The following is a 25754-nucleotide window of genomic DNA, read 5'->3' as shown; positions in this document are numbered from 1 at the left end:
ACGGGAAGCGCGTCGAGGCGAAGTGGCGAACCCTCTACGTCGTCCCTCGGCCTCCTCAAGGCTTGTCCCCGAGTGCCACTACCACACGACTCACGATCAACTGCGACCCCGATCCCCCATTTCGCTTCCCACACTTCCTTGTCTCTAGACTATTAGCTCTTCGTGCTGAAGTGACTGAGCATCAACCCCATCAGCATCTCATCACGATGACAATATTTCGCCTCGGAGGAGCCGCTGAACAGATATGTCTAGATCTCGGGCTCTGCCAGAATCAACGTGGATATTTCTGCCGCTGGTCCAAGGTTACCATATACCACGACGGGGGTCACCCACAAGGATACGATGACCCTTCTTCTCATTCGTGTTCCCAACATCACGTCGACTTTTGGCCTTCACGTTCTAAGGTGTTCGGTGACGCCGACCGCGCTGTGCGGCTGTCATTTACACCATGCAAACGCTCACCGACGAGGACGCTCGTCGTCCATCTCGAGCTCTTTGGTCGAGTTTACGAGGAGATCCTTCGCGAGGCCGACGTCTCTTTCCCCCCACCGCCCAACCCAGCGAGAATAACGCTTGCACCACCGGCTGTCGACTGTCCTTCATCTCATCAAGCTCAACGGAACTCAAGGCAAGCCTACCACTACCTCCCTCTCCACAGCTTTGCGCCTCACGAGCAGAGTGGAGGGCACGCACATGGGGCTCCTCAGCGCGCGGCACCAATTGTGCAGCCTGTTGGATTATATGCAGCTTCCTTCGCGGGTCACGGGTCTGGAGACTGCTATCCCGCGGCGACGACAGCATCACCGCAGCCGTTTTCCGTGCATCGGGAGGTCGCAATCGATACGGGGGGTCAGAGATCACTCATCCACCCCGCTCCCACACTCCATAAGTAGTCCTTACACCACTCCGGAGCGACTCAGAGTCTCTGCGACTAGGGCTTTGCCGGCGTCGAGGACGCTCTCGTGACAACACCGCTCTTGATTCCCGCCTACCGTCCATCCTTTTCTGCAACCGTAGTATGTATGCGTTTATATCGAAGTATGCTGTGCTGTCTCTGTTTTGCCTCCCACTGTGCCCCAACTGAGAGGTTGCTTTTCATCAGGATCATCTACTATAGGCAGTCAGGGTGAAGTTTGTTTCAAGTCTCTACCGGCTCGAGCAGGTAGGAGGCAAACAAATCTACATGTGGGGAACGGCTGGTATACACAATTTGATGAGACGCGACCTGAATTGTACATGGTCTGATGCAAGTGTTATAAGCGCATTGGACATGAGGAGAATCTAACATTCAAAACGCACCTTAGGCTTCCATCAGAACTCGTCACGGCCTCTCTTGGCTCTCAGTCTGGGTGGATCTTGCACATCCACTCTGAGAACGCCCGGTGCAGCGTTCAATGCGCTCAATATATCGCCCTGTGCTTGCGACCAGTTGTCACGAGGGACACTGAGGACTTGAACGTCCTGTAGTTCGCCTACGCGACCGAGGCGCGTCAGGAGAGGGTGGACGATCAGTCCATCAGGACTGCTATAGAGAGCGGATGTCGGAGAGAGAGTCACGGTAATCAAGACGTTGTCCTGCATCTGCTGAGCGAGAGAATCGGACATTGTGTTTAGATCGTCAAGTGAAGGCGGATGATAGTACTTGGTGGTTTGAAGTGAAGTCGGACGAGAATAGAACGCACAGCTTCTTTGTTCTCCACGGCCATCTCCACCCGCTTTATCTTCCTACTACGACTCGTGCCAGTATTCCGCATACAAGAACGATGGTACTTGGCAAATTTACAGAGACTCGTGGCGATCACAGCCTTAGACAAGGCGATTGAACTTACAGGGCTGCGCTCAGTCTCCCGCCGCACGAACGCCCGCGAGCTTGCATTGATACCATCACCACCCTGCTCTTTAGCCTCGCATAGCGATCTCTCGCCGTCATGTCTGCTTCAGGTAGCTCGAAAGTAATCCCGCTCGACTCGCAGGTTGGCGGTCATCCAGGCGTGCTCACGAGCGAGGACGGATCGCTCCTCATCAAGCCCGCGCACCCTACCGAGGTCGCGTTTTACCAAACTGTCATCGCCGATCCCGGGTTTGCGCCACTGCGCCCGTTTGTCCCGAAATTCTACGGCACGCTCCGCCTCGAAGGAAAGGTTGATGACACTGCGCCAGCGCCAGAAGAGGGCAGTCAGTTCAAGGTCGTCGAGGTGGCGACGGAGGCTGAGAAAGATAAGTACCCGTCTGTTGTGCAGCGGCCCGATCGCACATGTCGTACTTACCGGCGCGCTCGGTGGCTACACAGTCCCTAGTGCTGGAGAACCTCTCGCACTCGTTCGCGAAGCCTAATATCCTCGACGTCAAGCTCGGAACGGTCCTGTACGACGACGAAGCTAGCCCTGAGAAGCGTGCGCGTATGGAGAAGACTGCGCGCGAGACGACGTCGCTCGAGACAGGCGTGCGCCTGACAGGTTTCCAGGTTCGTTTATACCATGCTATAGAGGCTTCACGACGCTGGGCTGACGTCGCGCATATGGCAGGTATACGATATCACCACCGGAAAGGCGGTCAACACACCCAAGGCGTACGGCAAATCCATCAAACCCGCCGACCTCCCGGACGGCATCGCGCGATTCTTCCCTTTTGGGGTCACGTACGACGAACTCGCAAACCCAAGTTCTGGAGGTGCAAGTAGTGAGGCGCCTGCGACGGGGACCGGTCTCCCTCCAGACGTTCTCTTGCCCATACTCGAGTCGATGAGGGAGGACGTCGCTGAGATCCGAGAGGCGCTCGCCCAGGTGCACATGCGCATGGTAGGCGGGAGTCTGCTTATCATCTACGAGGCAGACTGGGGGCGCGCACGTGAGGGACTGAAGTGGCTCGAGGAGGCGGCTGAAGACGAAGACGAAGAAGACGAGGAGGACGAGGATGAAGATGAAGATGAAAAGCGCGTGGGCCCACCATACCTTGTCAAGCTCATCGACTTTGCGCACACGAAGGTCGTGCCCGGGATCGGGCCTGACGAGGGGGTGCTGAAGGGCGTGGACACGATCCTGACCCTCCTGGACGGGCGTATCCAACAGACTAAGGCGGTGATCGCGTCGACAGAGGCCGCCCCAGCTTCATGAGGCGAGACTCCCGTGTACAAGAGCAAGAGATATCCATGTACGACCAGCAGCGATATATCATTGGTTGATTGTTATAGGACTTGCAGAAGCCCCGGTCGGTATGCGGCTCTCGTCGACTTGTGAATGGGAGAGCAAGGTGCCGAACATCGGATTGTACAAGGGCTACGGGTTGTGATCTGCACAGGAAGTATTAGGAAATCCTAGGGCTGCGGTGTACGAAAGTACACTATGACTTTTGCGATCTTGCCGACATCCGTCAAGATCTTCTCGAGGAAATCAGGAGAAGGTGTATGGGGAGAATCTCGTTGTAGTCTTTACTCCGGGTAGCCCTCTACGGTCACAAGTCCGAAGCGTTTCTTAAAGTCAATACTGGTTCCGCGCCATGACAGACCATAGCCTATGCGACTACGAGGAGCTACATGGTATAATACCGGAACCCTCTGAACACGAACTCCCCGTCCACCAAGTCGTCCAAACTCTCAAGAATGGCTTCTATCGCCGTCGAATCTATAGTAGAGAGATCATCAACTGCGACTTTGGGCTCCGTCTGAGCCAAGGACCAGTCTTCGTGTTCATGAATTTCCAGATACGTGAGCCGACTGAGGCCTGGCGAGTCGGAAGCTCGAGATTCAAGGACGTCTCTGAATTGTCGTAACCTTTTGGTCACGTACTCCTCAAGGTCTCCCAAGTTCCGCGGCTCCAAAAGCGCGCGAAGAGTGCCTTTGGGTACTTCCACCCATGTTACGAGTTCTCGAAGAGACGGACACACTAGCGCGCTCGAGCTCGTGCCGTCGGAATTGCTCCCTCCCGGCCTCTGCAGCAAACTGAGAGTCTCCCCAGGATCCCCTTCTATGTTGATCTCTACCCGTACGAGGTGCGGGAAGGGCTCTAAGAGTGCCGGCTTGGTCGAATGCCATCTATCGATATCCAGGACCAGGTGTGTGATGTTGGTCCATAACATCGGTGCTGCGGGACGGAAGAGCGGCACGACAAACGTATCCACTGGCGGCGAGTGGCCGACACTCTCCGCTCGAAAGCGTTCCGAAGGAGTACGAGTACTGCCATCCTGTGTGTAGCACTGCATATTGAACCGGTAGTGAAGGCTCAACTTGACTTGAGAGACCGCAGAGAGCAAGGAATGGATGGTCTCGAGAGTGCGTTCGTCGGGATCTAGCCAGGGGCAGTGATTGGTTCGCGAATCATAGGCACAATTGCACGGGTCATCGGCGCACTGGTCATCGCTCAGGTGAATGCGACAAGTAGGAGGTAGGATCAAACCGACGAGGGGACTGGAAGCAAACGTGCTTCCATCGACGATGTGAAGATGGCAGAGGGTGGGGAGGTGCATAGGTTCGCCATGCTGCCAGGTGACACTGCTTGGTCGGGGCGTTGGCAGCACTTGTAACATCGTGAGTACTTCCAACGTCTCCCTACATGTCCCGAGCGCCTCGTACAGATGGGTGGCTGAGGGCAAGCGTATGTCGGGGTTATCGGGGCGAGGATTGTATATAGTGACGTGTGTTAAGGTTCCGCACGCAATGAGCGGGAAGAGAGCTCCTGGTCATTCGAGGTGACGGAGGCGTGGGAGGCTCCCATTCGGTAATGCCTTGCAGGCGACTTGTGATCCCCACTTATTAAGCCACGTACGAGGATACATGTCTAGATAGTTCGCGACTGGACATAGGATATAGAGCTCTTCGAGGCTGGGCACTCCTCCGTGGAGAGTCTCCCACAGGTTATGTAGTTGTTTGGCACTGTGGACTTTGATTTCCAAGACGGCGATCCTGGAGATGTGAGGCAGTAGATGAAAGCGAAGTGCTTCAGGGAAGTGGGATATAGTCATACAGACGTCATGCGGAGCAGAGCGTTCCAGGAGGGAGTCCATGTAGGAGTATTCGAGAAGGGGGTGATCAGGCCCAGCGAGAGAGAATGATTCACAGGCAGTTGCGTCCGCCCATAGCTCCGGAGTCTGGAGGGCGGTGGAGCGCCACCTGCGACAAACATGAGTCATGCGCAGGCTCGAGCGATCCTTCCACGCTGCTCGGAAAATGGCCGACAGGAGTTCGAACGGAAGCCGATGGACAGGGGAGACGGCGTTGTGGATCGAGAGCAGTGCGAGCGCAAAGCGACGGTGCTCTTCTGCCTTGGCCAACGTTCGCTCTCGCACAGCTGAAGCGGAGAGTCCTGCGAGATCGGCGAGGTCTGCTGCGGGTAGAAGGGATACGAATTCCGAGAAAGGGAGATCAGGAGTCTTCGTGCTCATCGCGACTAGACGGGAAGGGTGTTGTGAGCGATGAATAGCATACCGGCATGCACACCTACATGGTGGGTTGAGTTCAAGAGACGATTGCAGCATGTCAAGCCAACGTGTCCGGATGTCAGCGGAAGACCATTTGGCTGAGACATGGACCGTTACGTAACATATTACCAGTTCACGACGCGATAGAGTCATAACCCGACGCGTTGGAGGAGGTCGAGCGTAATATGACTTTCTACGCGCGGTGACTTGTAAGGACTTACCGGCGTACGCCGCGGTGGTCCGTTGTTGCTGGTTTGTTCATACGAGTATGAAGATGTGTGAGATCTACATAAGTGCTGAAGCTTGCAAGTATGAGTAGATGAGCTAGCAGATGGATTAAGATTATATTCAAAGTCTATGTAATGGCATTTAGGCCGTGCGTGAGAAAGACTACTGTGATGACGAAGTGCTCGGAGACGGGGTATCTTGAGGACCGTTTGCAGATTCTGACAGAGTGGGCGGCGATGTCGCACGGCTCTTCGTGAGGTCGATGAGGGGCAAAGGCAACGGCGTACCCTCGAACTCGGCCCACCTTCCTCTCAGCCCAATCTCCACCACTCTCTGCAATATTCGCGCCAACTCGTCATGCCTGATCGTAGGTTATCACATCCGCATTTAACTCCAGCACATGTCGACAGTATGGAGAGCGCAACACGTACCGCACCGACTCTTCCTCCATCCTCTCCTCCTGCTGTCGAGCAAGCGCGTCCAACCGCGAGCTCAGGCTCTCCACGCTGGACTTGAGTTCGTCGAGCTGGTCATCGACCGCGTCTCGTCGTTTGGACTGGTTGCGTGTAGATCGATACTGTTCCCCTAAGATGAGACCGGCCGCGACCGCAAATAAAAAGCCTTCTGCGAGCGTGTTAGCCCCGCTCTCAATCGCCCTGCAAAGACGCGTCCCCTATGTGAACCGTGGCTAACGGAAGCAAGGATTCAAGATAACATACTTCGTTTCTGAGAGCGGGCGAACATGTTTTGCAGGTTCTCCGAGGAGATTGGTGCGGAGCCTCACTTCGGTCTGGTACATCCGCTGCGCGAGGCCGACGCACAGGTTACGGAACCGTTCATGTCTAGTGGGTCACATTGGCATATCCTTCCCACTTGACGGGCAATGAAGAGGACTCACTGCTTAGCCTGAGCCTTTATTTGGTTGCTGATAGGTTTTGCTAGCGTCTTGCACCTTTCAGAGACATGAAGCCTGCAGCAGGATCCGGACTCACTCGGATGACAAGTGACGCGATCTTTGCGGTGGCCATGGTCTCAAAGTAGTATGCTGGGGGTTCTAGCGGTATTATGGTGTGTGAAGCAAGTTAGATATGTGTGTATTACGGGACTGCCTGGTACGTATTGTAGGATGGTAGACGCAGAGCCGAACGGCCTCGTCAGTCCGCCGTCCTGCAGCCGGCGGCAAGGCAAAATGGGCGCTTAGACAATTCCCGTGCTTCAGGGAGGTTCATTGATACTGCTCACGTTTCCCCGTCGTATTGTAGGACTATAGCAGAATGTGGTCACAACACTCAGAGGAATTGATAACTTGTTGCCACGAGGGGGGCGTTAACCTCATGGACAATATTGTGGGCGTTGCATACAGGAGTACCCTTTGGGAAGGTCTTGCCCGATGCGACAACAGAGACCACGTGGCTTCGTAGACACTCAAAAAGCTGGCGGCACAGTTTTTAGTTGAACGTCGATTCTTGTCCATGTCGCTGTCGACATCAACCACTCCTAGGCAAGTATCAACGTCTTTTTTCTGTATGATGAGAACGCTGCCGCCCCAGTCGTAGCTTCGAGCTTTGACGAGAAGGCAGAGCATACAGCCAAACATTTTGCACCACTGATCCTGCATCCCCTCTACACTGCATAGTGACAGGCATGCTAACTTATTTTCTACAGGCCTCACCCCCACCTACACGTACCATTTGGGTCCTCGAGGTCCGGGGATTTGCCTTAACACGTCCCATTCGACCTTGCTCTATGATCCAGGATAGTGAGTGTCTGTTCCGACTCCTCGCAGTGCCGTCTGCCACTTCGGATGATCCCCAACCGAATGCAAATAGGAAGTGCCGTCTGAGAGCCACTTCCTCTGGAAGTTGGCAACTGTCGAGACGCGGTTCTCTGATCCTTCATCGAGGTCCTTCACCAACCATTATGCATCATGTGACTGACAAACCTGTTTGTTCTCAGCCAACGCCTCAACTTTCGTTCAATGAAGCGTCAATTGACGGGTGAGTTTCTGGAGGTGGGCAGGTTCGTGAAGAGACCTTGGTACCCTCGCCTCAGCTGCGCTGTCTCCCGTAGCCTATCTGTCATGTACATATGTACCGTATCCTCTGCGAATGCTATCAAACCGAACACTCATCTGCGCATGTATGTGACTGTCTTAATCCCCTCGACTCTACAACGTTGGTGCCCAAGCTGCCTGCGACTCGTCTGCTGCGACAGGCTGCGACCAGACTCAGGCACGCCTAGCGCCGTGCGTCATGGGCGCTAAAACGATTGCTTCCCCTTGACTGCGACGACCACCACGACCCTCACGGCGACGATAACTGCCCCCGATGGCGCAGTGGGGACAAGGCTACCAATATCCCATGCAGACGGGGTTTAATCCCCAGCAGCAACAGCAGCAGCAGTTCCAGCCGCTAACAGCGCAGCCCACTGGCTTCCCCGGCCAGCGTCCGGGCTTCCAGCAGCCCCAGCAGACAGGATTTCCCCAACAAGGCTTCCAGCAGCCTCAGCAACAGGGATTTCAGCAGCCTCAACAGACTGGATTCCCAAGTCAGCTGCAACCTCAGCAGACTGGATTCCCAGGGCAGCTGCAACCTCAGCAGACTGGATTCCCCGGCGGCGGGTTCCAGCAACGCGCCCCGCCCCCTCCTGTACCCCCCGTCCCTCCCATTCCTTCGCAATTTCAACAACAACAACCTCAACAGACCAGTGGCTTTCTCAGCACACAACAACCTAGTCAGTTCTTGAATACTTCCCCCGGCCTCTCGGCGCTCCAGTCGCAGCCCACCGGATTTGGGGGGCTGCGTCCCCTTGTTCCGCAAGCCACAGGATGGGTCGACCCCAGGCTCACTATGATGACGAACACGTTCCTTCCCGCGAACACCTCTGCACCGTTCAACGCTGCGGGTCTTCCGCAGTTCCAGCAGCAGCAGAACGGCTTCAACCTCCAGCAATCGTTCATGCAGCACAATCAGGCTCAGCGCGGGAATGCGACGCCCAAGGTGCCGTGGGCCCTGTCCAAGGCCGAGAAGAAACAGTACGATCAGATATTCAGGGCTTGGGACACTCAAGGCACCGGGTTCATCAACGGGCAGACTGCGCTGGAGGTCTTCGGGCAGAGCGGGTTGGATAGGAACGATCTGGCCAAGATCTGGTGAGTGCTTAACCTTGGCATGCGTCTGCGGGCTATGAATGCTCAGTGCAATCGCAGGGCTCTTGCGGACGTGGATAATCGGGGCAAACTCAATTTGGCTGAGTTCCATGTAGCGATGGGCCTCATCTACCGGAGTGCGTTGTTGTTTCTACGCGATTTTGTCCATTTCTGACCGGCAGATCAGAGTTGAATGGCAATGAGATCCCTGAAGTTCTCCCGCAAGAGCTTGTTCCCCCATCACACCGCGACCTGGAGTCTTCGGTCGATGTGCTCAAGGACATCCTCAAGCACGACACTCGTGCTCGCTCACCTGCTGGCCTTGACCCGGGTCCTACGTCAAAGATGCGAGAACGATCGTTCTACAACAACGCAACGGGCGCTGGCGGCCGTCAGGATGCCACCGTTTACAAGTACAATGACGAGACGCCAGCTGGTGGCTTCTATCAGCCTCGCTCGAGGCATGTCGACCGTTCCGCGATCAGGACGACGAACGAGAGCGCTAGCCCCTCTGCGGATCTAGACGACATGAAGCGCCAGCTGGAGAACACCGCCAAGATGCTTGATCGGGTCGCTGACGAGACCGCCGCCAGAACAGCCGAGGACGACGCTCTCGAGCGGGAAATGTCCGACCTCAAGTATCGCGTCAAGAGAGTACAGGAGGATCTCGAGTACGTCTCCCGCGGCCCGCGCTCGGTCTCGAAGGACGACGAGCGCCGGAAGCTTGAGCGTGAACTCTTGGAACTCATGCATGAGAAGCTCCCTGACCTCGAGCGGCGGATCAAGGACCGTGAGGCGCGCAAGGAGCGCGAGAAGCGTGAGTGGGCCCGCGACCGCGACCGCCGCAACGAGAGGTTTGGCCGCTTCGACGACCGTGACAGCTATTCTTCGCGGTACCGCGACGACCGGGATCGTGATTATGACCGGCCCCGCAGCGCGTATGGGGACAGGGATAGAGAGCGGAGCCGTGAACGCGATAGCTATCGAGACCGCGACTTTGATCGTGACTACGACCGCGATCGACCGTACTCGCGTAACCGTGAGCGCGACCGGGACTACGACCGCCCTCGCAGTCCTGTAGTCCGTGAGCCCGCCCCACCTGCGCCGCCGCCGCCAGCTGCATCTACCCCTGCTCCACGTGCCCCTCCTCCCGCACCTTCTGCTACTCCAAAGAAGCCCATGACTGCGGAGGAACGGCAGGCCCTCGTTCAGCAGAAGATTCGGGAGCGTATGGCGGCTCTCGGTGTCGTCGCTCCTTCGCCCTCACCCTCGAGCCAGATCGATACCAGCGTTGAAGACCGCATCGAGAAGGAGAGAAGAGAGGCCGAGGAGAAGGCCAAGCAGGCTGAGCGCGAAGCCGAGGAGCGCGAGCGTATCCGGAGAGAACGCCTCGAGGGCGAGAAGGCACTTAAAGAGGGTAAGAGCCCTACGTCTCCGAGTACCACGTCCGCCCCTCCGATTCCTGCTGCTGCGACTCCTCAAGTCCCTACTCCCAAGCCTACTCCTCCTCCCGCAACCAAGGCCAAGCCACCTGCCCCTCCACCGCCTCGCAAGGGTCCTGCTCCACGCCCTCCTGCTCCGCGTGCAGCTGCAGCAGCTCCCGCCCCTCCCCCCCCTGCTCCTGCCCCTCCTGCTGTGCCGCCCGCCCCCGCGGCGCCTGTAGTCGATCCTGAGGAAGAGGCCATTCGTGCGCGCGAAGAGGCGCTGCGGAAGCAACGCGAGGAGCGTCTTGCTCGTCTCAAGCAGCTTGAGAGAGAGGAGGAAGAGGCGCGTTTAGCCGAGCAGCAGTACGAGGCGCGCAGGCGTATGCTCGCCGAGCAATCTCAACAGAGGTCTGTTGCGTCGACTCCCGCTCCTCCACCTCCTGCGGCACCTGCTCCTCCACCCGCGCCCGCTCCTCCGCCCGCGCCTGAGCCTCCCGCAGCGGTGTCTCCGCCTGCCCCCCCTGCGCCTCCCTTTGCGAGCCCTCCTGTGCCGTCCGCGGATAAGGCGTCGCATAACCCGTTCAGTCGTATGATGAAGGAGGGAGGGCCTACGTCGTCACCTTCCCCTGCTGCATCAACGAGTGGGAGCACTAATCCCTTCTTTAAGCCACAAACTGCTGCCGCGCCTGCGGCCCCCCCTGCGCCTCCTGCGCCCTCGAAGAGCCCCGCGCCTCCCGCCGTCAAGACGTCCTATAACACCGCGCCTGCGGACGAAGACGACGACTGGGACGTCATCAAGGAGAAGGACGACGACGACAGCAGCGACGATGAGATCGATTCCTCCCGGGATACCCGCAACAAGCTCGCGCAACAACTGTTCGGCAACATCCTCCCGCCGTCCCGACCCCAGTCCGCTGCCGCCTCCGGCCCCTCGAAGCACTCGGAGCCATCGAGTCCTGCCGTCCCCGCCCCACCGCCTCCGCCGCCGTCCGCCCCTCCGATGACGAACCACGTCCCCGCGGCGCCGCCTGCTCCTCCCGCGCCCGTTGCTCCCCCAGCTCCTCCCGCTCCTGCTGCGCCGCCCGCTCCTCCGGCTCCTGGTACCCCCGCCCTTGCCGTGCCTGCACCTACCGGAGACCGCAGTGCGCTGCTGAACGCGATCCAAGCAGGCAGGAAGCTCCGGAAGGCGCAAACGGTAGATAAGAGCGGCCCCCCCGTCTCCGGAAGGGTTCTCGGCGACACCGCTCCCCCTCCCCATATCAACCCTGCTGCGCCCGTGGAGTCGACGCCTTCCTACGAGCAACCGCCCCCGGTGCATGAGCCGTCTCAACCGGAGAACACGAGGAGCAGCAATAGGGAGTCGGTGGACTGGTACGCGGGCTTGGCGGCGGAGGGCTCGGCAGTGCAACGGTTCCCGTCAGAGACGCTACCTACGACTGTTGAGGAAGAGGAGGAACCGGCTGCACCTGCTGCTGTGGTGCCGCAGATTCAGATCGAGGGGTCGGATGAAGGCGCGCTCGCCGATGTTGATTCGAGTGTCGGTGAGTCCCGTGTCGGGTCGTTGAGCGGAGTCGCTACTGACTATGTATGTTGTAGAGTATCGTGTGCGCACTCTCTATGCGTATGAGGCTCAGCGTCCAGAGGAGCTTAGTGAGTGCCATACGTGATCCTTAGATCGACCAATTGAGCTGATTGTTATGTACAGGCTTCGGCGAGAACCTCATCCTGACTGCGCACCCGTCGAAGACCGGTGGAGATTGGTGGCATGGCACTGTTGTGCGGGATGGCAAGAGCGGCTTCTTCCCCAAGACCTATGTCGAGCAAATCACGCCAGGTAAGCAGCTCCGCAATGTCTCCCTGACTGACATAGTGTAATCCTGAAGGAATCTCTTACCAGTGATTGCTCATGCTCTCTACGACTACGCCGGCAGCAACGCGGACGAATTGCCATTCGCAGAAGGCGACCAGTTGACGATTGTCGATAGATCAGATGCGGATTGGTGGAAGGCGGAGCAGGGCGGGATTGTGTTCATCGTTCCCGCTGCGTACCTTGCGCTCGCAGACGGTTAGTCACTCACACTTCTGCTCCTCCCCGACCCTATTGTTTACGTTACCGGCAGGCTGAAGTGTTCTCATATTTTTCTTTGCATGTATCTCCACTAAATCTCGGACAATACAAAATCTCAATGCGACATCGTCACATACATAGCACTCGTGCCTACGCCTATTCCGCAGCGCCTGGAGGCATCAGACGCAAGGAGTTCCAAAGAGCCTCCCACGGCAACAGACTCTGAGCCTGTTCGTGAGATCGAGGCCGATGATTCTGACAGTGACAACGAGGACAGCGACGAGGACGATTCAAGTTCTGACTACATGACTGCAAGCGAATCAGAGTCGGATGAGTCTGGTAAGGAGGGCGAGCAGAGCGAAGAGGCTAAGCGTCAGGAACGGGATGCTCGGGCAGCAGAACGTCAAAGAGTGCTTGAGGCAGCCGGATTGATAATAAAGGAGGATGATCGTCGCCCGCCCCCACGGCCAGCACGGGTTAGAAGTCGCCGGAGAAGGCCTGCTCCAGCAATACCTGAACGGCCCTCCAGATCTCACTTGTCCCCGACGAAGGACTTGCCTCCCGTGCCCGAGGCGGACTCGCGCAACCCGTCTCTGCGGCTGGACGATGCGTACGAACGCTATGAAGCATACCGGCAGAGCAACCTCGCGATGAACCGGCTGTCGATGGCATCCGTCGAGAGCGGCACGTCGGCCTCGAGCCCATCTGCTCCGTCTTTCCCGCCGCTCACACCCACAGCGTCCGAGCAAGGGGAGCAGCGTTCCCACTCGTCGTCCTTCTTGCACTTCTTCCGCTCCAAGACACCTGGGAATGACGAAGCACCTGCGAGACCCGTCATCTCGGCGCCGATCTTGCAGAGGGAGCCCTCGCCGTCACCGGAAGGGGATGCCGCGTTCGGCTCTGTAAGTGGCGTTCTCACTGGTGCGAAGGTTAGTATCCTAACCATGTACGTGTTGTCTTTTATCAGTCCTGGGCGAGTTTGGTGGACAGGTCGGCGTTGGAGGAGATTCCCCCTGGAGAACGTCGTCGTCAGGAGGTATGCTTATAGTCTACTATACGTCCTCGGGCTGGTTATGCTGATATCACTGTAGGCCATTTTCGAGCTCATTGCTACTGAAGCCGCGTATGTGCGAGACCTTCAGCTGATTGTTGAAGTGCGTTCAGCCTGGCGCGTTCAGAGGAATGACCGGACGAAGGCTGATGTCTCCAATATTCAGCATTTCTACACCAATGTCTACTCCATCCTGGATGAGAAGGCGAGAACTGTCGTGTTTGCCAACGTTGAGGATATTCTCCTTATGAACACGGTACGTCGACTGGTAAGCTATGACGTTCTATTGCTCACAGACTATCGTAGACCTTCCTGAGCTCTCTGGAAGAGCGACAAAAGGACTGCCGATTGTACATTGATAGAATAGGGGATATCCTTTTAACCAACGTAGCGAATTTGGGCGTGTACATGGTGAGGTCCGGCATAGATCGTGTGACAGCTCCGGCTTTACTCACAACGTTCCACAGGAGTATTGCGTCAATCAGGCCACTGCCATCAAGGTTCTGCAATCACTGCGCCAGTCGAATCAAGAGCTGGCAGCTGCTCTTCAGGTAGCTTGTTCCACTAGTAATGCTGCCTCAGTTCTGATGCACTTACAGCGACTACGAGACGATCCGACCGCGCGGAATCTCGATTTGTCTAGTTATTTACTCGTGCCCAGTATGTTTCTTGCATTTGTCTGGCACGCCTGCGTTCTGACCAATCCCATAGTGCAGAGGATTACTCGATATCCGCTCTTGTTCAAGCAGGTGGGTCTACCGTCGCAGTTACTACTGTATGATGGATGCTCAGACGTCACAGATCATCCATTATACCGAACCTGGCGAAGATCGCAGTCAGGTTGAGCGAGCACAACAAATGGCAGAAACGGTTCTCGAGCACATCAACGAGACGATCCGTGAGCAGGAAGGCAGGGAGCGCCTGCGAGAGCTCTCAAAAGATCTATGGGTAGGGCAAGGGTACGTCATACAATATGAGATATACCTTAGCTACAGATTGACGAATCCTCTCGCGCCGATCAGACGTCTTGACCTCACTGCGCCGACAAGATATATGGGTCAGAGAAAGCTTCTCAAAGAGGGGACTCTAATGAAGGCGAAGAGCGGACGGAAGCTACGCGCCTTTCTGTGCAACGACATCTTGGTGCTCACAGAGGAGACCACCAAGTCGCTGTATCGCATGGTGCGTCTCATACCGTCATGTTTCGTTTCGTTCTGGTATGACTTTTGCCGTCTAGCCTTTGTCCCTGGCAGAAGTAGAAGTTCGCGAAGTCTCAGGACTGATCCGAGGTTCGTTTTCCCTCAATCATGCCGGTGTCCTATTGGTAACATCACAACACGGTCTAGATGATCTCACCTTCCAGCTGGTTATGGCATATCCACGCGGCGGCAATACCGTCGCTCTTCGTGCGTCATCGGCGCGTGACTGTCAAATCTGGATGCAGGTCATCCAGAGTGCTAGCAAGCGGTGTCGCGAAGCACAACGTCGAGCTACAAGGCGGTCTCGAGGTTGAACGAGCTGTATTAAGGGGTTATTTCGAGACTGCTATCCTAGTACCTCCTGCTATCGATCTTTGATTAATCCTTACGGTACAAACCCATAGTATTTCTCCATACCTGTCACTATCAATGCAGCTGGTTGCCACGGAGTCATTTGCGTGTTTGTCGGAAGCTGAACGAGCGCTTCCTACATATGTCCGGGCTTGCCAATATTATTGCTCCAATATCCGGTTAATCTGCTGAAAAAGCCAATTCGTCGCCTGGCAGGGACATACAAGATACTCTTGGGTTTCTACAGGCACCTGGGAAGGTTGGATTAGCAGTACGGTTGCACCGCGGTGTGCACCAGGAGTATCAGCAAATATTTGTGGTGTGGGCAAACCAAACTTTTGGAAGCAAGAAAGATTCCAGAGGCGCCCATGGCCTCTCGTGAACTACGGTGGAGAGGAGAAAGTGCCCTATGAACTGCTTGGTGATACTTACATACATTAGACTCTTTCTGCAAGCGGTTCAGAACCAGACCAAATCTTGGTGATCTCTGAACCAGTGGGGCTGGTGGGGCTGGTGGGGCTGTGGGACATGACCTTTACCGCCCCAATAGGCGTCTAACAAAACCTTTGTTGTACCTTGTCGTACACTATGGTAGGCAAGAATTCAGAAAATCAAACTCCCATACCAGTTTACCGCATGAAAGGAATTTGAACCATGCTTGACAGCGCTGAGAAGAGCCTACCCAATGTAAACGTCAAGGGACGACCATTGTGGCACACGCGAGACGTTGCGGAGCACTAAGCGTGAAGGCCCCACTGATTCTGAACCTGGAGTGCTTACAAATTGAACTACCCCACTGATTCTGAATCGCCTGCAGAAAGAGTCTATTGAGAAGATTATATATAAATCAGAGTGCACCGATAACGTTTAGATCCTCCGGAGGCGCGCTTGCCAGTGGACGTACCTGCCATAAGCGGAATTTATCGGGAAAATCTGCAAAGCATAATTTCGATGCATAGGTAGGTGAGCCGATACACTAGGGCCGCTCAATTCTTGAGGACGCAGGACGCAGGACGCACTCAGAGCTCGTTTGATGGATGTGATGGGCTAGCCGAACCTGCCGCATACGGCAAGGTACCAACCTCATTTCTCGTGCCCGTTGTTTTCCAAGAGGTCTGTCGTGTCCCAAACCTCACATGGAAATATGAATCGCGAGTATGTTGAAGACGAAAGACTTCCGCGTCGATTGACACTACCCTTGAGGCACTTTGTGAGGGGGGAGGAGTGTTATCGTCGCTCGAGGGGTTTCTAAGGCGAGCTTGTCGGCTAGTCTCGCTTAGCCCATCACCTCCATCAATGGCCTCTGAACGCGTCCTGCGTCCTGCGTCCTCAAGAATTGAGCGGCCCTACTGCGGCGCCATACACACATGACTCAGGCCATTGACCACGGTGTGACCATACTAGACAACTGGCTAGAACTGGGCACTCTACCAGACAAGTAGGATTTTGAAGGCTCACCGCAGAGACGGATCCACACGGAGGAACGACACTGCCGTTTCGCGGGATCTGTCCGATTCGATCATCAGTGACAACAGTATGATTGCATCAGCTTTCGGCTAGCGTGATCCTGCAGTATAATCCATAGCCGGGTTAGCACATCTCTCATAAATTTCTTCAGCCTGCAAATCGCCCCCAGGAATGGCAGACAGCGACTCTGGGCACTCCGACGAAGAAACTGTGAATCATGTCTACAATTTCCCGACGCCATTCGAGTGGAATATTCGTGATCCGATAACGCTTCACGAGCTTCGGATGCGTGCGTTCGCCGCGATGGTCCTCGAGAAGCCGCGCTGGTGGGAGAAGGTCCTCGACGAAGCTCTCGTGGACAAATGGCGTCAGGAGATGCAAGAGTTTGACCGTCTCGCTGTCGCTCGTGCGCAAAAGCAGGTCAAACGGCGTTGGCCAAAGGATGGTGATTCGGACGACCCGGATGACCACTCCGAGGATGAGGATGAAGAAGATAGCGCAATTCAACAATGGCTCTGCGACCTGGTGACGGATGCACAGTTCGAGTGGACCTTCGCGTTCCTTAAGCATGCTGCGGGACAAAGAGACGAGACGACCGGATGTCAGGTCAGTTGAAAAGACATGAAGAACATGCAGGTCTTCGTCTGACGTCCTTTATCTGTCCTACACATAGGTCACGACTATCCCATGTGTTTATGAGGCGTCAGTCCTTGTGCCCGAAGAGCTGAAGATGTCCCTGACGCAACAGGCGGGGGTTCTCGAGTCAGTGCCTGACGAGGAGAAAGACTGGCATCCAGGCTCTGACGGGCAAGTCCTCGACCTCGTTCATCCTTCCCTCTACTGCCTGTGTATCGACCGGACCCAGGTCGTCCGCCCTGCTGAGGAAATCGCTCGGTTTGGCGACCCTCTCACGGTGTACAACATGGCAATGTGTCGCGAGGAGCGTCCGGACATCGACCACGACATAGGGGACTACTACATCTCTCTAGACTTCCAATGGCTACCCACAGACTTTCAAGTCTCCGAGTCCGGCGACGTGAGACGTCTCGGATACATAAACAACCTGCATCCCATCAAGCACAGAGCTCTGTGCGACACTATCACGTCCGTGCTGCAACGCTTCGTGCCTCTGTTCGAGAAGTCCCTCTCTGACGTCCTCAGCCCGACTCCACCACTAGCGATCAACGTAAACCCGTATCTCTGGTATTCGCATCTACCCCTAGAGGTGAGATACGATTCAGAGTCGGAGAAGCGCAAGCCGCTCATCCCCGACCCAACCCCGTTCGCGCCGCCCTCCGCCGAAGGCCGTATCGAGCTCAACCTGAAGGGGCGCGTCCTCCAGGTGATAGTCAAGCTTGCGAACATCATGCTTACGCCGGAGAAGCCGCACTACCGCGGCGGGTCGTGGCACGTCGAGGGCATGGCGAACGAGAAGATTGTCGCGACGGGCCTATATTACTACGCATGCGACAACATCACCGAGTCCCGGCTCGCGTTCCGCGCGCAGGTCGGTACGGACTCAGAGAGCATCAATATGCTATACGTGAACGGGGATAGAAGGGCGTGGAAGACTACGTATGGAATGGGAAGTGAAGAGCCACTCAATCAAAACCTCGGGTCGATTGTGGCAGCGGAGGGAAAGTGCGTGGTGTTCCCGAACATCTACCAGCACCGCGTGCAGCCGTTCGAGCTCGCGGACAAGACGAAGCCGGGACATAGGAAGATCCTATGTTTCTTTCTGGTCCAGCCTTTCGTCACGATCGCATCGACCTCGCGGGTGCCACCTCAGCAGCGCGAGTGGATTCTAGATGAGATGGAACGGGCACCCCCGTTGCAGAGGCTGCCGAGGGAGCTGTTCGACATGGTTGCCGATTACGCCCTTGCGAGTACAAGTACGAGGAAGCAGGCAGAAAATGACAGAGAGGAGTTGATGGAGGAGCGGAAGAACTTTGTGGTGACGCACAACGAGGAAGTGTTTGAAGTGCCGTTCAATTTATGCGAACATTAGACATATTCGTACGCGGTGTTTACTGACCAATGTATAATGATTGCTTTTGCATGTCGGAGGCCAACCGTTAACATGAGACACTTCAGCTGGACGAGGGGAGAGACGATGGGACACGCCCACACAGAGTCTTGCGCACAAGCAGTGTCGCGGGTGAAAGACAGCAACTCAAAAGAAGGTGAGGGTAGACAGCATGCAAGCATTACGATGATATACACATAAGAACGAACGAGGCTAGTATGCTTTGTATAGATCACCGCTTGCGGGACTGTCTCCGACTCTCCGCTGTAGATGTTCCGGAGCTTGAGCGTCGCGCCAACACGAAGAACACGACAGCACGCACCTGGTGACTTGGCCTTCTTCGGTGCGCCCTTTCCTCTCCTCTTCTTCTCCTCCACGTCCGACAGGCGCTGATACTCGTCCCAGTCCTGAATCTTGAAGTCCCCGCCCATGCGGTTGAACCGGGCGACGGAGAGCTCGTCGGGGTAGTACTGGATCATGGACGGGCCACGCAGGCGTGCACGGAGGTATTTGGCGCCAGTGCGGACGGAGGTGGGGTTATAGGCTGTTTGGAAGATTTCGCACCGCATGCGCGTCAGCGCGGCGAGTCGTGCGGGTGCGATGGCGGCCATTGGGGTAGTGGGCCGTGGTGGAGGAGGTGGAAGGAAGGTGAGTAGCTTTCTGCATTTGGAAGGCGGCAGCTTTCGATCCTAACAAAGACAAGCAACGTCGGATTTCGTCTAAGCGCCAACAGAATACGCTACTACTACGCCTGATTCTACTTTTCTGGGCTCCACCCTCTAGGCTTTGCTTGCTCGTCTAGGTCTGCGCCTGACTCATTCCTTTGCGTCTGTGCTAGTACCTGTGAAAGGGGACCTGATCTTAGGGTGATCGAAGGGCTGTGGTCAAGTTCCCAGGTATGTGCACAAAGATTCACCTGTCACCACCTGGGAGGACCATTTTTCTCTGGGGTCCTGACATATTTACTGTACAGTGACTGCATTGTCTATGCTCCGGATACCCTCGCTTTTACGAGCAACATGCTGCCGTGAGCTTCGTACGCCCTCAGTAAACGCCCAGCAATTGCTTGTCCGCACCGCTAAATTCCAAGCACGAACTCGCAAGCCGGTTGGACGTCCATCTCGCGCCCGGTCAAAAGCAAAGGCGTTGGAAGAAGAAGACAACCAGGTCCGACTACTTGCGGATGATGTCCCGGTCTACTTCTCTCGAAATGTCCACACATGGCTTTCCCAGTACAACCAGAGGATCGCTGACCGGCTGGCGCGGTTCGGTGTCCCCAAGGATGACCTCCGGTCTCTCCTCAGAACGTATACCAAGGCCATGAACAAGGGTGACGTCTTCCGCCACCTCTCCTACAGCGGCGACCAACTATCCCGCATTGCACGTGACATGACATCTAACTCCCAGCACGCCATGGACCGATACTTCACGCGGATGCTCTTCGAATGGACCAGTCTTCCTGAGGGCCAGGAAGCACTCGAGACGGTAGTGTCTCCCAAGGCTCTAGCGCGCATGCAAAGTCTCTTCCGCGCCGCAGACCTCTCGAATGCGGGCTGGGAGTACACGCACACCCGTGGAGCTCCACCACGCAAGTTTATCATGCACGTCGGTCCGACGAACAGTGGGAAGACCCATAACGCTTTGCGCGCGCTTGCAGCTGCCAAGCGCGGGGTGTATGCGGGTCCTCTACGATTGCTTGCCTTCGAGATTTTTGATCGCCTGAACAAGGGGCAGATCGTCCCGCTAGGGATGGAGCCCGACCCGCAGGCAGAACCGGACTCGCAGAGCAACATCGACTTGGGCGACGGCGCGGAGAAAGGCAAGGCGGTCATCGTGAAGACGGGCAATCCTCGGTATGCGCGGCAGTGCAACATGGTTACTGGAGAAGAACACAAGATCGTCTCGGACACGGCCCCGCTCCTCAGTTGCACCGTCGAGATGACGCCGCATGCGACATATTTTGATGTCGCGGTGGTGGACGAGATTCAGCTGATCTCGGACAGGCAACGCGGGGGCGCATGGACTGCGGCGGTCCTCGGGCTGAATGCGAGGGAGATCCACCTTTGCGGCGAGGAGTCCGCTGTTCCGCTCATTGAGGCGCTGGTGAAGCAGACGGGGGACACCTTAGAGGTCAATCGCTACAACCGGCTTACCCCCCTCGTCGTAGCTGACAAGAGTCTGAATGGGGACATATCCCGTATCAAGAAGGGCGACTGTGTTGTCACGTTCTCTAGGATGGGCTTGTTCGAGCTGCAGAAGAATATCGAAGAGGCGACGAAGATGCGCTGTGCGCTCGCATACGGTCGTCTTCCTCCTGAGATCCGTAGCGAGCAAGCGGCTCTTTTCAACGATCCCAATAGTGGCTACGACGTCCTTGTAGGCAGCGATGCCGTGGGCATGGGTCTCAACCTGTTAGTCCTCTCATGGTCACTGGCATGTATGTTGTGCTAACATATATCTCATGCAGCAAAATCAGACGAGTCGTTTTTGAGACAGTCTCCAAGTTTGACGGCACCAGGGGTCAGCGTCCCCTCTCAGCGTCGCAGATCAAACAGATTGCTGGGCGCGCGGGCCGGTTCGGGATGCACGGGGACGATACTGCGGGCATCGTGACGACCTTACATCCGGGTGACCTTGACCTCGTACGGGAAGCCCTCGCAACGTCCTTCGAGCCTCTCCACACGGCTCGGTTGAATATGACCATGGAATCCTACAGAAAGATTGTCGAGGCCCTCCCATGGGAGTCTTCTAACATAACCGTCGCGGAGGTGTACCATTACGTGTCGAGGATGTCACCCCTGTTCGAGTTTCAGTCGATTCACGAACTCGAGCAGGGCTTCCTCTTCATCGATGACTTCGCCGACTGCCTCACCCTCCCTATGCGGCTCCTCGCAACGAACTCGCCCACCCCCTGGCGTGACGACTTTGCAGTCACAGGAGCTCGTACGATGATGGAGATTTATCGAGACTCCTTCCGCGTACCCATTGACGAGATGCTACGCCGCGGAAGGCTACTCAAGAAGCTCAACAGCGCACTTGTTCTCATGGAGGGCCGGGTGCCCGCCTTCACACAGAAGGACGTCGTACCCGTGCTCGCGCATTTGGAGACCCTGCACAAGGTCATCGCGCTCTACCTGTGGTTCAGCTACCGGCACCCGGTCGCGTTCCCCGATCAAGAGAAGGCGTTCAAGCTCCGGCACCTCAACGAACTCGCAATGGACTGGTGCTTGGAGGTGCTGCACCAGATGCGGTTGAAGACGAAAGACCCCGCCGCTCAGGCGCGCAAGACGGTGTTGGACAGGCGGCCGTTGACGAAGCAGGAGGTGACGTTAGCGGAGTCGGATTCGTCCAACTCAGAAAAGACATCGCATGAGAAGGTTCTGAGCGACAAGAACGGTACGTTCTGGACATTGTTGCAGCACTGGTTCCCGGTTAACGAGCCAATATTTGTAGATGAATTCATTTCGCACATCGTACGGTGATGTATGCCCCTCGTGCTTCACTGTGACGGGACAAGGTGTTTGCTCCTCTTTGTCCGCCTGTCAAGCCGAGTCCAAGTGCGCTCGACCGGAGGGAGACGCGCGTTGTTTTGAACCATCGCGCCGTTCAACTTTCCACCTCGGCCCCCTCGTTCCGCTCGGTGCTCGACTCGGCTGGTCCGTACGCGTGTCCACCCCCATCTCGCATCTCTAGACTTTGCTGCTCTTCACGCCCAAAGTTATGTTATTATCCTACTTAATAATCGCGCTCTCGGTGCTCTTCGCCCCGCTGGCTTACGGGCGACCGGCCCCTGCTGCACCCTCCCACCAAATACGCCATCCTGCCCCACAAGTCGAGCCAAAAACCCTCCTAGGTCGACATTACCTTCTCCACGAACACCGCGAGGTCGCGCATACCCATATCGTGCATTCCAATACCGGCAGCTCGCGTGCCCAACAACCCTCGCGACGTTCCAAGGTCAAGCAGCCCTTCGCAAAGTACATCGCTGACCGCTCTGGCGACATCTGGCTGCACGAACGACGCGCCCCAGTCCCCGTCCTGATCGCACAAGCCGAACCCGATATGGACGACAACAACTACGTCTCGCACGTTGGGCCATACGCTTACGAGCCTGCGCCGCCTCCCCCACCGACCGTCACGATCCACGTCACGCAGACGAGCAATGACTACGGCTCTTCACCCTCTAGTACCGATGCTGCGGTGCTTCCTCTAAACCTCGCAGCTGCAAACCCGACTGCGACGCCGGTTGGGTATGTTGACATGGAGCAGCAGCCCGGCGAAGAACACAAGCACAAGGGGAAGGGCAAAGGGAAGGGTCATAAGGGCAAGGAAACGAAGGGATGAAGCCGGAGTCGCCGCTGGCAACGAGCGGGTGTTGCGGAAGTATCTCACTAATATCGTCCTGACGATGGACAACATGACTTGGACCCCCACTCTATATCATCCTGTATCAACAGACGGATCATTCTACCTCATCTTGGGATTCTGTATGTGCGCTTCTGCAAACCTACGTTGGGTGGCACGGAATGACTGCCTGGAATATGATGACGTCATCCTATCTCAACCACCCTCGACAAGCGCTTGTTTGACCATGCAAAGGTTGACCACATCATCCTCGGTGGTTATCTGATACCTAATAATCACGTATGTTAGCCCGCGTGGTGTATGACCATGTCTGATAAGCTAAGACTGCAGGCACTTTGCTGTACTCTGGCCCTAACATTTTTGGCGAAGCTGAGACTAAGTCTAAAGGCTCGGCTTGCCAAGAATTGGCCTTCCCTCGCACCGTGAGCAACTCTGCACCGTTTATAGATTGGTATATTTCAGCTAAGCTTGCACCCTATTCAGCGGACATTGCCCCCATAGTCCTTTAATGGCCATAGATAACATGGATGTCATATCAGAAGATGGCACACTAGTAGAAGAAGACACTCAATCAGAGAGGGCAACTAGCTCCCCAACGCAACCAAAAACAGTTAACGCACTTTCTCCAGGACAAGAGCGGAAGCTAGTGGACTATCTCGAAGAACGCTTTTTAGACATCACCCGGAACTTCAAGAAACGGTTCGCATCTCGTAATTTCAAAACACCTCTCACAAGGCTGACCCGCATCCTGCATATCGTTCGATAGGGCAGACCCATCCTCGTCCCTCCCCACGCTCCCCGCCTACCTCGAAGCGACGCACCACCTCCTCTCGCTCATCCTCCAGATTCCCCCCGTCGACCCCTCCGCGCCCCTCCGGACGACGCTCCTCCTCCGCCTCACCGGCGACGTCCTCACCGCCGTCCCGGGGTATGTCCCCACGCTCGACGTGCTCCCGCTCCTCCTCGCCTGGCTTGCCGACCTCGATGCAGGCTGGCTCGCCGTCCTCCGCTCGCAGGCGTGGGATCCAACGTCTTCCACAGCTGTCGACGGGCGCCTTCCCGAAGGGGTGCGTGCAAGCACCCCGAGTCAGACGGAGCGGACGAGGCTGAGGAGTCTGTTGATCGGGGGCACGGACGCGCTGGAGGAGTGGCTGGAGCGACTGGACACCAGCGGGGCGGGGTTCGAGGTGGTGCTGGAGAAGGTGGGGATGGAGCAGGCGTTTAACGAGCTGTTCGCGGGGACGTTGGGGGAGATGGGGAGCTTGACGGGGGCGATGAACGACCCGCGGGGGATGGAGGCGACGTGTTGAATCAAGGAGGGGCCTGGCGTGTACGATCACCGTGGTGCGAGGCACTCATACTCTGGCCGAGGCTGTGTGCGAGTAGGACTGTTGTGTATTAGAATTATAAGGTGGCTATTGTAGACTAGTTAGTCTATACGAGGCCAATGCGTGTCCGGACCTCTTTCATGACCGGCTCAGTGAGAGCTCTCGCCTTCTCAGCACCCGCCTTAGCCACCTCCTCCAGGTACGCCGTCTCCTTCCTCAGCCGCTCGAACTCGGCTCGTGGGTTTGTGAGTAGCTCTTCGACGGCCTCCGCGACGTCCGTCTTGAGGTCTCCATGGCCCTTGTCTATATAGCGCGCCGCAACCACCTGCACATCTTCGTCCGTGCACGCGGCGAGGATGCTAAGCAAGTTAGCTGCGCCCGGACGCGTCTCGGGGTCGTAAGTGATTCCGAGCGTGGAGTCGGTGACTGCACTCCGGATTTTGGAGCGTACTTGGGCAGGAGTGTCGGTGAGGAGGATGCGGGAGTTCAGGTCAGGTGAGGATTTCGACATCTTGGAGGATGGGTCGCGGAGCGAGAGCACGCGACATGAAGAGGCTGTCAGAACGTGTCAAGAAGATATTGACACTCCATACAGAGAACAGACGTACTGATTACATGCTGAGGAAGGGGGAATAAGGCCCGTTTTCCTTTGTAGGTGCGGTTGAAGCTCTCTGCAAGGTCGCGGCAGAGCTCAATATGTTGCTGTTGATCCTCGCCTACTGGCACATGAGTCGCGCTGGTGCCGTGTAAGCCGCGCACCCCTAGCCTGAGATAGTAGAAAGCGTACCGGTACGCCAGAATGTCGGCGGCTTGCAGGACGGGGTACGTAAACAGCCCCGCGTTAAGCAGAGACTCGTCCACTTCCGAGTCATCCCGGGCATTCCGCGACGCGGCGAGCCTAGACTGAGAAGATATAGGTCAGGGAGCAAAAGCAGCAAGCAGTATACTCACCTTCCAGGTCGTCATTCGTCGTAGCTTGCCCATGGGCGTGATGCAATTGAGGATCCAGGCCAACTCAGCATGGTGTGGATTCTATTGCTACCATTCAGTACACTCGTGAGGTTAGTGCGGGAAAGCGACGCACCTCATCTTGATGGAATATGACTGACCTGTTCGGGTCAAGACCAACTGCGAGCAGCACGGCGAGCATGTCTCTCCGCGCGACACTCAAAGCCCTTGGGTCTTGCGGCAAGGTGAGCGCGTGCCATCCGACGATCGAATATATGAGCTGGTCCTCGGGGGAGGCATCGCGCTGCAGCTTGACCCAGTTCAGGAGGGCTCCTAGCAGGTTTCCTATCTACTCGATGGTTTATACAAGCAACAAGGTACAGGCATGGCACATACATGTGGGATGCCTGTAGGTTGGATGCCGGAGAATACGACTCTTGGGCGCGCGCGAACTTCTTGCGATTCATTGTGGGCGACCGAGGTTGTGATGATCCCACGCGCGACGGTATGTCTGCTATGAAGAGAGCGCCATGCGGAGGAGAGCGCGGCGGGTGCACGGCGGAGGTGCTGGTGAAAGAGAGACATGGACAGCGCCGGAGACCGTGTCGAGCGCGTCGCGTCTGTTGCTTGAGAACGTCATCGTCGCAACGCCCTGGTCAGATCTCGCTTGTCGTCTGCCATCTCCGACCCCGCTGTGCTGCTCCTTTCTCTCCTTCTGGTCCTACTGGTGTTATGGGCG

General features: G+C 56.5%; 9 protein-coding genes across 9 annotated transcripts; 4 read left to right on the top strand and 5 right to left on the bottom strand.

The window, feature by feature from the left end:
• Positions 1-1311: 1311 nt before the first annotated feature.
• On the bottom strand, positions 1312-1581 carry DICSQDRAFT_71823 (uncharacterized protein; the record flags this gene model as incomplete). Its single annotated transcript, XM_007370910.1, has 1 exon — positions 1312-1581. One exon carries the CDS (start codon positions 1579-1581, stop codon positions 1312-1314), a length of 270 nt encoding a protein of 89 aa, XP_007370972.1.
• Positions 1582-1885: 304 nt separating this feature from the next.
• Positions 1886-3160, top strand: DICSQDRAFT_93805 (SAICAR synthase-like protein). Its single transcript, XM_007370909.1, has 3 exons — positions 1886-2217; positions 2289-2464; positions 2526-3160. Exons 1-3 carry the CDS (start codon positions 1929-1931, stop codon positions 3111-3113), a joined length of 1053 nt encoding a protein of 350 aa, XP_007370971.1. The 5' UTR covers positions 1886-1928; the 3' UTR covers positions 3114-3160.
• A 368-nt stretch (positions 3161-3528) lies between these two features.
• On the bottom strand, positions 3529-5376 carry DICSQDRAFT_175035 (uncharacterized protein; the record flags this gene model as incomplete). The annotated part of the gene is made up of 2 exons (XM_007370908.1): positions 3529-4283; positions 4761-5376. The coding sequence occupies 2 exons, from the start codon at positions 5374-5376 to the stop codon at positions 3529-3531; spliced, it is 1371 nt and encodes a 456-aa protein (XP_007370970.1).
• Positions 5377-5738: 362 nt separating this feature from the next.
• Positions 5739-6678, bottom strand: DICSQDRAFT_113250 (OPA3-domain-containing protein). Its single transcript, XM_007370907.1, has 5 exons — positions 6633-6678; positions 6539-6585; positions 6360-6482; positions 6072-6296; positions 5739-6001 (listed from the first exon to the last, which is right to left on the bottom strand). Exons 1-5 carry the CDS (start codon positions 6666-6668, stop codon positions 5803-5805), a joined length of 630 nt encoding a protein of 209 aa, XP_007370969.1. The 5' UTR covers positions 6669-6678; the 3' UTR covers positions 5739-5802.
• A 1249-nt stretch (positions 6679-7927) lies between these two features.
• On the top strand, positions 7928-14941 carry DICSQDRAFT_157956 (uncharacterized protein). The gene is made up of 18 exons (XM_007370906.1): positions 7928-8791; positions 8849-8925; positions 8976-11753; positions 11809-11862; positions 11918-12046; positions 12110-12277; positions 12422-13182; positions 13248-13316; positions 13372-13434; positions 13498-13587; positions 13638-13742; positions 13799-13882; positions 13931-13991; positions 14043-14080; positions 14133-14290; positions 14354-14513; positions 14569-14620; positions 14678-14941. The coding sequence occupies exons 1-18, from the start codon at positions 7968-7970 to the stop codon at positions 14842-14844; spliced, it is 5838 nt and encodes a 1945-aa protein (XP_007370968.1). The 5' UTR covers positions 7928-7967; the 3' UTR covers positions 14845-14941.
• A 1578-nt stretch (positions 14942-16519) lies between these two features.
• On the top strand, positions 16520-18356 carry DICSQDRAFT_113245 (uncharacterized protein; the record flags this gene model as incomplete). Its single annotated transcript, XM_007370905.1, has 2 exons — positions 16520-16954; positions 17022-18356. The coding sequence occupies 2 exons, from the start codon at positions 16520-16522 to the stop codon at positions 18354-18356; spliced, it is 1770 nt and encodes a 589-aa protein (XP_007370967.1).
• A 250-nt stretch (positions 18357-18606) lies between these two features.
• On the bottom strand, positions 18607-18985 carry DICSQDRAFT_175031 (uncharacterized protein; the record flags this gene model as incomplete). Its single annotated transcript, XM_007370904.1, has 2 exons — positions 18607-18638; positions 18697-18985. 2 exons carry the CDS (start codon positions 18983-18985, stop codon positions 18607-18609), a joined length of 321 nt encoding a protein of 106 aa, XP_007370966.1.
• Positions 18986-19153: 168 nt separating this feature from the next.
• DICSQDRAFT_157955 (P-loop containing nucleoside triphosphate hydrolase protein) lies at positions 19154-23778 on the top strand. Its single transcript, XM_007370903.1, has 6 exons — positions 19154-19270; positions 19348-20785; positions 20842-21770; positions 21828-23018; positions 23070-23161; positions 23223-23778. Exons 2-4 carry the CDS (start codon positions 19362-19364, stop codon positions 21854-21856), a joined length of 2382 nt encoding a protein of 793 aa, XP_007370965.1. The 5' UTR covers positions 19154-19270; positions 19348-19361; the 3' UTR covers positions 21857-23018; positions 23070-23161; positions 23223-23778.
• Positions 23779-24121: 343 nt separating this feature from the next.
• On the bottom strand, positions 24122-25600 carry DICSQDRAFT_93785 (tryptophanyl-tRNA synthetase; the record flags this gene model as incomplete). Its single annotated transcript, XM_007370902.1, has 6 exons — positions 24122-24622; positions 24676-24803; positions 24855-24970; positions 25019-25099; positions 25152-25364; positions 25412-25600. The coding sequence occupies 6 exons, from the start codon at positions 25598-25600 to the stop codon at positions 24174-24176; spliced, it is 1176 nt and encodes a 391-aa protein (XP_007370964.1). The 3' UTR covers positions 24122-24173.
• Between the last annotated feature and the right edge of the window lie 154 nt (positions 25601-25754).

The sequence above is a fragment of the Dichomitus squalens genome (assembly GCF_000275845.1).
Source record: "Dichomitus squalens LYAD-421 SS1 unplaced genomic scaffold DICSQscaffold_80, whole genome shotgun sequence".
In the NCBI taxonomy this organism is placed as follows: Eukaryota; Fungi; Basidiomycota; class Agaricomycetes; order Polyporales; family Polyporaceae; genus Dichomitus; species Dichomitus squalens.
This window is presented reverse-complemented; position numbering and strand designations above follow the sequence as displayed.